This window comes from Spermophilus citellus (assembly GCF_964194105.1).
Source record: "Spermophilus citellus genome assembly, chromosome: 14".
NCBI lineage: Eukaryota > Metazoa > Chordata > Mammalia > Rodentia > Sciuridae > Spermophilus > Spermophilus citellus.
Window position 1 is genome coordinate 42,293,306 of NC_138194.1, and position 12,180 is coordinate 42,305,485.

The 12,180-nt window shown below is 43.2% G+C and overlaps 1 protein-coding gene across 3 annotated transcripts in view; it reads right to left on the reverse strand.

Annotated features, from left to right (window-relative positions):
- Positions 1 to 11,257, reverse strand: part of SLCO5A1 (solute carrier organic anion transporter family member 5A1) — a 169,049-nt gene extending 157,792 nt beyond the window's left edge. Inside the window, exons 1-2 of one of the 3 annotated variants that reach the window (XM_081265950.1) lie at positions 10,988 to 11,257; positions 8,026 to 9,407 (exon numbers count right to left, since the gene is read on the reverse strand). In XM_081265950.1, coding sequence (XP_081122076.1) covers positions 8,026 to 8,944 — 919 coding nt within the window. In that variant the 5' untranslated portion in view covers positions 8,945 to 9,407; positions 10,988 to 11,257. The remainder of the gene's footprint in view (positions 1 to 8,025; positions 9,408 to 10,987) is intronic. The other 2 variants (XM_081265948.1, XM_081265949.1) reach the window with 2 other exon arrangements.
- Positions 11,258 to 12,180: the final 923 nt, after the last annotated feature.

The window sequence follows — 12,180 nt, forward strand, 5'->3', positions numbered from 1 at the left end:
ACTTGCAGGAGAAATCAACACAGCAGAACACGCTGATTCCCCACAGTCTCTCCTCCAAAGAGGCCAAACTCTTTCCCCAAATACCCATGTACCATTCTTCACCATTAGTTCTCTCCAGAAGGCTTCAGTCCTAAACATCTGCTCTAAAATCCACATTGCCTCCTTCTTTCCAAATCCCCTCTTTCTCCTTTTTAAAACACACTCAAAAGCAATGAAAAATCCCACACTTGATAAGAAAATTCTCACAGTTGAAGAACACACAGACATTATGAGCCAGAAGGTTTCCTAAACTAAAATGTCTCTACTGTCCTAGGTCTTGGGGTTTTTTTCAGAATTTCCATCTATATAAGTAAGAATTTTTTTAAATACACATGGGTTTACAGTCACAACAGTACAGACTCAAAGCACTTAAGCTGTATGACCTCAACAAATCCTTTAATTATTTTAATCATCTTAACCATGATTTGGTGTATAATTCAGGAGAGTTAAGTATATTCACATCACTGGGCAATTGATCTCCAGAACTTTGTCATCTTGCAGAGTTGAACTCTATACCCATTAAACAGTAACATACCGTTTCCCTCCTCTCAGCACCTGGAAACCACCATTTTATTTTCTGCTTATATGAATTTGACTACTTCAAACATCTTACAGGTAAAAATCATACAGTGTTGGTCTTTTTGTGATTGGCTTATTTCACTTAGCTGAGTGTCCTCAAAGCTACTAATGTGATAGTATATACCAGAATTTCTTTCCTATTTTTTTAAATTTTTATTGATTTACTTATTTGTTTATTGGCACTAGGGATGAAACCGGGGAACTTAACCTGTGTGTATTTTTTTTTAAGAGACAGGGTCTCACTGAATTACTTAGGGTCTTGCTAACTTGCTGAGGCTGGCTTTGAATTCACGATCCTCCTGCCTCAGGCTCCCAAGCTGCTGGGATTATAAGTCTGCTCCACAGCACCAGGATAATTCCCTTCCTTTTTAAGGCAGAATAATATCCCACGGTACCTATATACCACCTTTTGATCATCCATTCACCTGCTGATGGACAGTTTGCTTGCTTCTGCCTCTAAGTTATTATGAATAATGTTGCTGTGACCCAGAAGGTCCAAATATTTCAAGGCCCTTTTTTCAGTTTCTTCAGACACAACTGAAAAGTGTATTTTTCAAACATGTGATAACTCTATTCTTATTTTTAGTTAATTTTTAAAATTAGCTCATTATAATTATAAGCAAGAGTGAAATACATTATGATATGTTTAATTTTTTGTGGAAACACCATTCTGTTTTTCATAGCACCAATTCTTTAATCTTTTGCAATCTGGGTTTCCTTTCCTGTCCAATTATTATTTCTACAATTGGGGCTGAGTGAGAGGATCTCAGGAGACATCTTGGCTTGAACCCTACTGTGGGAAAGAACCTCAGCCCACTGGGCCAGCACATCCCTTTTCTGTCTGAATCATTCTTTTTTTTTTTTTTTTTTTTTTTTTTTTTAGAGTAAGAGAGGAGAGAGAGAGAGAGAGAGAAAAAATTTTTTAATATTTATTTTTTAGTTCTCGGCGGACACAACATCTTTGTTGGTACGTGGTGCTGAGGATCGAACCTGGGCCGCACGCATGCCAGGCGAACGCGCTACCACTTGAGCCACATCCCCAGCCCTGAATCATTCTTTACAATTGAAAAACTTTTGATCCTCATCCTCCAGAACTATTTCCAATACAGCTATCACATTTGTCTAACACCAAATTCAATTCACTGCTGACATTTCTAGATTGTCAAGAAAGAGAAGAAGCATAGTGTGTGGTTTTGGTTGTATTTCCCCTTCCAAGGATCACACAGCTTGTAGACTCAACTCTGATACACAAGCTCCACTCACTGAGGGAAAACCAACAACACAGAGTCTCCACAGCATGGGGAGGAAGATGGAGAAAGTGGTGCTTCCTTTGGTTCATATCCAAACGGACACCATTTGCTCCAGGTCATTTCTGTCACTGATCTCATTAGTGATTCACAATATCACACAACTGTGGGATTCTAAGAAGTTGCCAAAGTTTAAGTTTAGCCAGAAGTAGCAAGTGACATCTTGCTTTTGCAAATGCAGTAAGAACCAGTGGTGTTCTCTGGACAGATCTGCAATCAGCAGCTGGTTTTACCAGAGGTGGTTCCATCCCCAAGCCCAGAGCAAGACTTCAGCCCTGGCAAAGAATGAATATCTATGGTCTTTCGAATCTTCATGCTCAAAATGTGGTCGTTAGGCCAACAGAAATGGCCTCACCTAAAAGTATATTAGAAATGCAGAATTTCAGGCCCAACCCAGACTTAACAGAATCTACATTTTGACTAGACTCCCTGGTGATTGACGGGCACATTGAAGATTCAGAAGGACCACTTCAGATGACAGAAATAATAAAATTCATAGCAAAATGAGAGGAGATATCAATAAACTCATGTTTAAAAATTGTATGACACATATATATCTATATGTGCATTTATATATTTAATGCTTATATTACTATAAAATTTTGGTGAAATAGAACTTAAGTAATTTCAAACCCATTCTATCTCTGAGTAAATGTTTAAAAAAATGGAGTTACCAAATGGGATAAGTGGGATTTACTTTGAAAACAATAATCCATCCAGACCTCTGTATTCAAGTGTCCCTCATCCACAGATAAATGTATTTGTAGTTTAATATGTACAGAATCGGCAGATTCTGTATCCATGAATTGAACCAACCACTGTTTGAAAAATTTTTAAAAAAATTTGTGTCTGTACTGAACATATTCAGACTTATTTTTCTGGTCATTATTTCTAATACAGTATAACAGCTGTTTACATAGCATTAACATTGCATTAGGTGTTACATGCAAATCTAGAAGTGATTTAAAATATATGGAACAAAATAATTTTTAAATAAAATATGTGGGATGTATGGGTGGAGGATATGTGCAAACCCTATGCCATTTTATATGAGACTTGAGCATCCGGGGATTTGAGTATCCATAGGAGTCCTGGAACCAATGTCCCCAGATAGCAAAGCAAGTCTGCAGTTACTTCGGAGCATATCCTGGAGTAGTCTTTATTCACCAAAAGTCCCACCACAGTCTATGTGGACAAAAGAAGATGAATTGTAGTGAAACCGAAATACCACAAGCCCCTTCGTGTCCAAAAAGAGTTCCTTCTATGGTACAAAAGGTGCAAATGTACACTTCATTTAAATGTTCATGAGTAAAGAAAGATAGTCATCAAAGATTGAATGCAGAAAATTCTGATAACAAAACCTTGGGTCCTCAGAAAATATAATGAATCAGAGTATCATATTAAGATTTTCCTGTATGTTTCCAAGTTATGATTTCCTATACAATGTTTTGATTTCCTGTACAATGTTACTTTCCTTTATTCCAATCATAAAAAATGGATTCATTTAAAGAGCAAAGCACTCTCACTCCCCTCTCTGCCCACTCTCTAGGATGAGTATGAATTCTGCTTTGACAATGAAGTTGCATTCCTTAAGGTTTGCAGAACATTTTCACATACGGAATCCCACTTAGTCCTCAAAATATGACAGTAAAGGAAAAAAATATATATTCCCAGTGGAAACAGAGACTGAGAGAAGCAAAGGGGTTTGTCTAAAGACCCCAGAGCAGTCCTTTGTAGAGCAAAACTGAAATACAGATTTCCTTCTTCCTTCTCTGCTGCCCTTTCTAAGTCAACTCTAGCCCTTTCCTGAGGTGTAAGTTAGGGCTGACAGTTAGGAGTCACCCAAGGAGGTAGAATAGCTGACATCCACCCTGGCTTGACTGATGGCTAACCCATGCCAATCATCACTCATCCTGAATATCACCCAATTAGAGCTGTAGTTGTTTATTTTAGAACATTCTTTTTCTCCTTTTCCCACCTGGGTAGCCATTCTTTCTCCTTTTGCTGTTGGTTCATGAATTTCTTACCTCCAAAGGATCACATTTTCTCTCTCCCTCTGAGGAATGACTATGAATCATGGTCTAATTGCTGATCCTACTTCTTATTAATACCTACAAAGCCTTCTCTATGCTCCAGGTCAATATCAAGACTCTGTCCCTGCAGAAGACTTAGGGCACTTAGTGGGTATAAACCCTCCTATCTATCATCTATGACCACGTCTCTTCTAGAGTTAAAGCTGCCAGAATGTTAACATAGACCTTTCAAAAGATTAAGATATACAATTACATTCCATTTCAATGGTTTTAATGTTACTTTAGATATTTGCTCCTGCCTGTAATTACTAATGTGCTGATTTTTCTTTCTTTGTTTCTTTTGTGGTTGTAATGAGAAGTTAGAAAAACTGACAGGAAGGTTAGAAAATGGGTGGGTGGTAGAAAAGTTAATATAGAAGAGCAGTTTTATTTTTAAAAAAAAAAGGAAGAAAGAAATTCTAACCCTATTTTTACAATCCCACATCATAATTGATTAACTCTGCTCATGTTCTTAGAAAACAGTAGTCTCTCTGTTCTTAATACGTACAGAGGTAGCCTGTAAAGCCTACTTTAAAAGGTTTCATGAACAATCTTTCTTTGATCATGTCTTGAGACCCCCAGGCCAGTTCTGCATTCTTCTGCACTGTACTCAAACTATTGAATGTGGCTCATCCTTCAGTTCCCATTAGCTCTCAGGGCCTCTCGCCTGAAAGCCACAGAGCGCGCAGGGGAAGCTTGGGACTCTGGGTCAGAGGGCATGGACTTCAGACCCTTACGCAAGTCACTTTAACTCTCTCTGAACCTCAGTTTCTTCATCCATGAAACAAAAAAAAAACAACCCCCATCTCATAAGGCCTTTGAGAACATTTAACAAAATAATACATGTAAGATTATTGATACTCCAACTATCATAATTTTTACTGAGATCTGTGTAATATAAAGGAGAATTATGGGTTTCCTTAAGAATATGTTCTAAGGGGCTGGGGATATGGATTGGATCTCCAGTACCATGCCAAAAAAAAAAAAAAAAGAATTCACAGGATTTTTTCCAAAAATCAATTTAGTCAATGTCTTTTTTAAAATGAAGAAGAAACCAGGCATGGTCGTACATGCCTGTAATCCCAATTACTGGGGAGGCTGAGGCAGGAAGGTCTCAAGTTCAAAGCCAGTCTGGGACTCTGTCTCAAAATAAAATGAGCTGCGGATGTAGCTCAGTGGGAGAGCATCCCAGGGTTCAAACCCCAGTAACAGAAAGAAATATTTCCTCCCCTTAACATCCATGCTTTGAATTACCAATGTTTCCTAATTACACTGAAAACTCCTCAAATGCTGGGACTGTTTCACTTTTGGTCTTCTCAAAATTAGCATAGGGCTGGGAGTATAGCTCAGTGGTAAAGCACTTGCCTAGTATATATAAGATCTCAGATTTGATTCCCAGAATTACAAAACAAACTAGCAGTGCGTAGTGCCTAGCATAAGATACATATTTAATATATTCTTATTGTTTTTCTTCTTGGCAAATGACACTACCAAAAGAGTTAATTCTCAGGATTCTTATTAATGGATATTCACCCTTTGCATAACACTTATGATTTTGACGCAGAAAGTTTCTATCAATGGTACCCAGAAGCAGAATGAAAGGGAGATTCAAGTTTTCAAAGTAAGTGGAGACAAATATTAGCAAGAATATGAACACTAATTGGGTTTGCATAGAGTCAAATATCACCCTAAAGATAATTTATTATTTTCAAATGGAGAGAAATATCTTGACAATGAAACATCCAACAATCAATCTCTCAGCAAACTCATTAAAATTAACATCACTAAGGAATGGCCAAATGCCATTGCCTATGAAGCAGTCTAACAAAAATGTTTTGTCTGAATTAAATCAAGCTTTTAGACTGAAATACCAGGATACAGGAAATACAGCAAGTGGAGGAACACAGTAAGTGATACCACATGGAAATGCTCAGATGAATCTAGAATGCAGAAGGAGCATTCTACAAATCAACTAGCTTTCCCTTTTCAAAAAGTCTTTGTCATAGAAAAAGAGGAAAAAAGAAAGCTGAGGCACTATTCTGGATTATAAAAGACTTCCAAGGTGAGCAGCTAAATAAGGCAATGTATGTGTAATCCTTGGTCAGTTCCTAGTTTAAAAATTAATAATTATTATAAAAGACTTTGGGGGGATAATTGAGAAAATTTGAATTTGGATTGGATATTTGATGATGTTAAGGAATGATTACTAACTTTCTTAGGATGCTAATGCTTCTGCAATTGTGTAAAAGAATGCCTTTTTTTTCATATTATTTTACCAGTGCTAGACATCAAACCCAAAGCCCACCCACATAATGAGTGCTCTTTCACTGAGCTATATCTTCAGCCCCCGGAATGCCCTTATTTTTGTAAGCTGCATACTGAAAGTTAGTGTTTGAAAGTCAGCACTTACTTTCAAAGAGTTTAGCTCCCTTCCCCAAAGAGTATATTTCCATACACATATATACAAAGGTTTATAAACATGACAAAATGAGCAATTATTAAATCTAGGTGATGGATATATTGATGTTCATTATACTGTTATTTTAACTTCTGTGTATATTTTTTAAATGTATAATGATAGAGAACACAGAGACAAGGTAACAAGCAAACTATTTCTCTCTGCCTAAAAAGAATTTCCTCCTCTTACATTTAATAAAAATAAGTTCTAAAACTCTGTCCTGATGATCGGTTATTAGGGACTACTGGGACTTACATACCCAACAATGACAGTTTCTGGGAATGGCGACTATACTGAGGACAAATCATAGCCTTCTAACACTACATATCTTTTTCACTGTCCTTTGGAAACCTTATTATTCATTCCCACACCAAGGATCCTATCAGCAAAAGGCAAATACTTATTTACCTGTTTAATTTTTTTTATAAAGTAGAACCCTTTACCTTGTTTAGTTGGAAACTGAAACAGAGAAACCAAGTAGAGAAACAGAATAACCAAGATCTCATCTGCTGTAACAGCTATTCATCCTTTCACAGGTTCAAATCCAGCCCTTAGAAGTGAAGATTTGAAGGAGCAGCTACTACAAGGAGGTATTGACAACCACATAGATTCAGTTCTAGGAAGTAAATTAACTCTACCTTTAACTACCTGGTCTCACCTTATACTTTAACCCAAACACCCAACACGCCTGTCCACTGGTGCAGATTTATGCAAATTAATATACCAAGTCCCAGAGTCTCTGCTCTTCATCTGGTAATAAATTATTCTCCCAAGTTCGGGTCACTGAGGGTTTTCAACTCACAATAAAAAATAGCTTTGAATAAACTTTACAACTTGTGTTGTTGTTTCTGCATGAAGAAGTCAACTGATATCTTGCAGGCTTTTGTGGGTGATTTTTTTTCTTTTGAGGATACAGGGGATTTAACTCAGGGGCACTTGACCATGAAGCCACATCCCCAGCCCTAGTTTGTATTTTATTTAGAGACAGAGTCTCACTGAGTTGCTTAGTGCCTCACTTTTGTAGAGGCTGGCTTTGAACTGGTGATTCTCCTGCCTCAGCCTGCAGAGCCACTGGGATTACATATGTACACCACCAGGCCCAGCGAATTTTTTTTTTTTAATAATGATGCAAGTGATGTGTAAGGTATAGGGATGTGGGTAATATAGCATGTTCTATGTAGTCTGGCTTCTCTGTTATATGCTGCAGACAGGAATAAGAGGCAGCAATAGATAAAAGCAATAATTCAAAACTTGACATGCTATAATTACTTCCCTTTCTTCCTGAATCCAAGAAGGACAGTTACTAAAGGATAAACTTCACAAATCAAGACTTTTTCCAAAGGTAGGCAACAAGAGAGAGAAACACTACCCTGAAATATAAATGTGAAGTGTAAGTCTGAGATTAGTTCTAAGATTTCTCAAGTAATTGATTCTCCTCCAAGTCAAAAACTCACCACACCAAGCCCAAAATCTAAAATAAAGTGAATCTTAATGCTTAAAATATTTGAAAATGTGAAAGACATGTTTCCTTCTGATTTTTTGGAAGGAAAGTAAGTTTCAGAAGTCTTACCTAGGTACAAGGATGCATTTTCTTTCTTAACATTGTCATCCAAGTAGGTTGGTCCCAGGGTATAAATAGGCGTGGAGCCCATTCCAATGAGAATCTGTGCACAGATGAATAAAGCCACATAGACCCAGTGGCTATTACCTCCCGAGTCCTTGGGACAGGGGGCAGGCTCCGAAGCGGTCGTGGAGTTGCCATTCTGGCACAAGCCATCGTTGGACGCCGAGGCGTTCAACTCCTGGATCTGGTAGGGAGGCGAGATGAAGTGAGGTAAGGCGAAGAGGACAGCTCCGATGGCAATGAAAAGTCCACCTACCGCCAGCCACAGGGGCCGCCGACCCCGGCCCCCAAAATAGCTGACAAACACCACCACCACCAGGTTCCCGATGTCAAAGCAGCTGACCAGTAGCCCCGACTCAGAACTCTTTAAACTGTAGCGTCTTTCAATGGTGGTGATGACACTGCTCAGGTACCCAGAGACCATTAACGCTTGGATGAAGGTCAGAAAGCACATACAAACCAGGAAGCAGCGGGAATCAGTGAGGACCACATGCAGGCACCGTCTCTCCTCGAGTGTGGCCAGAGTGGAGGACACCGAGACGGTTTTGCTCACGTCCTTCCTGTGGGTACAGTCCACGAGTCCTGCCATCCCAGCCGAAGTGGATGGGGCAGAAGGACTGGGGGCCAACGGGTTCCGGCCTTGCTTGGACTTCTGGTGACTTAAAGAATCCTTACAACCAAAGGCCGGCTTGCAGTCTACACTCTCAGGACTGAGGTTCGGCCGGCAGGAGGCGCTGTTCAGGACCGGTAAACTCTTGGACCTAAAGGTCTCTGGCTCAAACTTCTCTTGGACAGCTCCTTTTGGGACTGGTGCCTCCAGCTGCTCTTTCCCCGGGGGCTGCTGCGGCCCAGGACTTTCGTCCATGGCTCTTAGAATTCAGATTCGATCGCTGATTGCACACAAGGACTCCAGCTCTTTTCATCCACCGGCGCAAGGGGCTAACGCCCGGCCAGCTCAGACGCGCCCGCTTGAGACCAGGAATAGGGATGGCAGAACCTCACAGCAGGGCATCCTCACCAATAGGGAGGCGCCCAGGGCATCCTGACAGCAGGCGCGGCCCGGAGCTCCGTAGCCGCGTGCCCCGGCTGGAAAGGGTTCGCGCTGTCCAGCGAGGAACCCTGCTTGGCGTCCACCTCGGGGCGGTAGCTCGCGGCAGGCGCCTTGAGCGTCCGGGGCTCATCCCCGCCGCCGCCGCCGCTCGGCCGGTGGCCAGGAGCCAGTGCGCCTGGCTCCCAGCGTGGAGGCACTTAGTTAGCACCGCTGTCCGCACGACATCCCGTCTGGCTGCCCCAGGGGCACCGGATCCGGGCCTCCTGGGCTTGCCAATCTGGAAAATAGAGAAGAGACTGTCAGTGAAAGGCGGCTGAGGCTGGCATTCGGCGCCCCAGCGACCAGCGTTAGGTGACCCTGATGATCCCGAATGCAAATCACAGCAAATCCAGGAGCTAAACTCTGCAGGAGGGGGCAGCTGCCGGCCTCATTCTCAGGTCCCGGAACAATAAACAGCAGGCGGTCGGCAGAGACTCCCTCATTGTCTGCCGCGGACCTGCCCCCGCCCCGCCCCTTTTGCTTTAAACTGTGCATTGCTGTTATATGTTAATAATTATCAACCTGGCAGCTCTGACTCAGAGGCAGTGTCTTTTATTCGAGTGAACTAATTGCAACCTTTTCGCACTCCTACTCCATTACTCAAAATAGAAAAATCCCCAAAAGAACAAAGGAAAGTTGTTTTTTTTTTTTTTTAACTCACAATGCATTCCCAGTCCCAATTTAAAAAGAAAAAGAAAAAGAAAAAGAAAGAGGGAGAAACTACGTGCGTAGAATTGTGTGTGCACACTTGTGCGCTGGCACGTGTGTGCAAGTAGATAGGCATCTATCTGCTCCATCACCTACTGAAAGCCAAAGGTAGTAGCAAAAAGGTCAACGTGCTTGTGTCTAATCCCAACACTAAAAATAACCTCCTGACAGAAAGAACTATTCAATTACAAATACCAGGGGCACTGGAGACTGGGGCCGACATTAAGTCCCAGCGCGCAAGCGAAACTGAAAATCAATTTGCTTTGCAGATGGCTGGGGAAGCCACAACCAAACAAAGAGATGTTGGCACGCTGTCACAGCGCGCGCAAGGAGCCCACCGGCTATACAAGCGCAGGCAGGCAGGGAGTTGAGCTATTTATCGTTTGCGCTCCGTGAACGTGGGCCCTGGGGTGCGTGCGCGCGTGCGCGGACACACACACACACACACACACACACACACACACCGGTGTGTGTTGGAACGACTCGCGCGATCCAACATCCAGCTTAAATTCAGTGAGAGTCGAACACGGGTGTGCCTCTGGGGTAAGCCCCTGTTCCTAATCTTGGGGAGCCCCACTTGGTCTCTCCCTCCGCGGGGCGATGTGCACCAGGTGGAAGACAGTCGGGATACGCCGCATTGGATTTCATTCTGCTACGCGCTTTTGTGAGAAGAAAGAAGAAAGAAGGGAGAAACAGAGGCTAGGCGGCCAAGGGGTGGCCGCTCTGGCGTCTCCATCGGCCGGGCTGGGCCGGACCTGCTCCCGGATTCCCGGCCTGCTAGCAGCTCACAAGCCCGGGCTTCCCCACCGCCTGCTCTCCTAGGCGCCTTCAGGGGGAACCCCACCAGCCGCTGCGCACGGAGCCAGGGAATCCCGGCGTCCGAGTCCCTGCCTGGGAGAGCACCCGCACCGAAGCGCAGACTCGGATGGACACACGGATCCCGGCGGGGAGCTTTCCGAGCAGGCGTGGAATCCCAGGGACACCCCCTGTGCGCGCGCGCGTACACACACACACACACACACACACACACACACACACACAAACACACACAATCCGTGGGAAGACAGAACTGCCGAGAACAGCTCCGGCGCACAAGCTGCCGCTACTCACTAGAGAGTCTGTCGGTCAGTCTGCCTGGCTGAGAATGGAGCAGAGGGAGGTGGGGACTATGGAGGTGCAGGAGTAGTTGGAAGCTGCTTGGCGAGGCGGCCTCCGTCCAGCCGCTGAGAAATCGGTGAATGAGCCGGCGACTAAGACTGAACTCTTCGCCCTACCCCTTGCCTGTCACCCAAGCCTCTCCTCTCCAAACAGACACACGCGCACAGAGACGCGCCCGGAGTGGAGCTGCAGAGGGCGCAGGCGCGAGGGCAGTCACCCAGCCCCGCCGGCGGGCAGCCAGCCACCGGGCTGCCCTTCACCTGCACAGCGCGGGAGGGCTGGGAACACTGAAGCCCAGAAGGAACGTGTCTCTTAAAAAGTCAGCAGCTGAGGCAGAGTGCACTGTGAATAAAAAATAAATATTTCTGTTCGTTTACCCTGAGCGTTGGGCATCTACCTTGTCTCACCTACCAGAATAGATTCTGGGAACCAAAGAACAAGACAGAATGTTTGGTATGAGGGAACCTCTTGTCTTGTGGGAGAAATACCCATATGAATAGCTTAAAACAACGGATACATTCTATACAAAATGCTACTACAGAACCAAATATCCATTAAACTTCATCTCCAGGCCCCAGAAAAGACCTGTGGGAAAGTACAGGCGCACATCGCTACAAGTAAATAGAGGAATTGCTGAGAGATAGCAGAAATGGGGCAAAGGACTGGACTACAAGAGTTGCAGAATAGAAAAGAACACCAAGAGCCCAGCACAGTAGCACTCACCTATAATCCCAGCAACTCAGGAGGCTGAGGCAAGAGGATCACAAGTATCAGGCCAGTCTTGGCATTTTTGGGAGACCCTCAGCTCTAAATAAATAAATAAATAAATAAATAAATAAATCTGAGAAATTGGTGAATGAGCAGGCGTGGAATCCCAGGGACACCCCCTGTGCACGTGCGCGTGTGCACACACGCAAACACACACAATCCATTCAGTAGTAAAGCACACTTGGGTTCAATTCCCAGGAAAGATGCACAAGAGGTTTGGTCTAAGAATGTAGTTAGAAGTCATCAGCTAGAAGGTACCATAAGAAAGACGAGAGAATAAAGATCATCCAAATTGAGAAGAGATATAGGGGGGAAATGGGGTTCTGGGAACACCAAAAGCTAACAGGAGAAAAACTAAGGAAGCAGACTATAAGTAG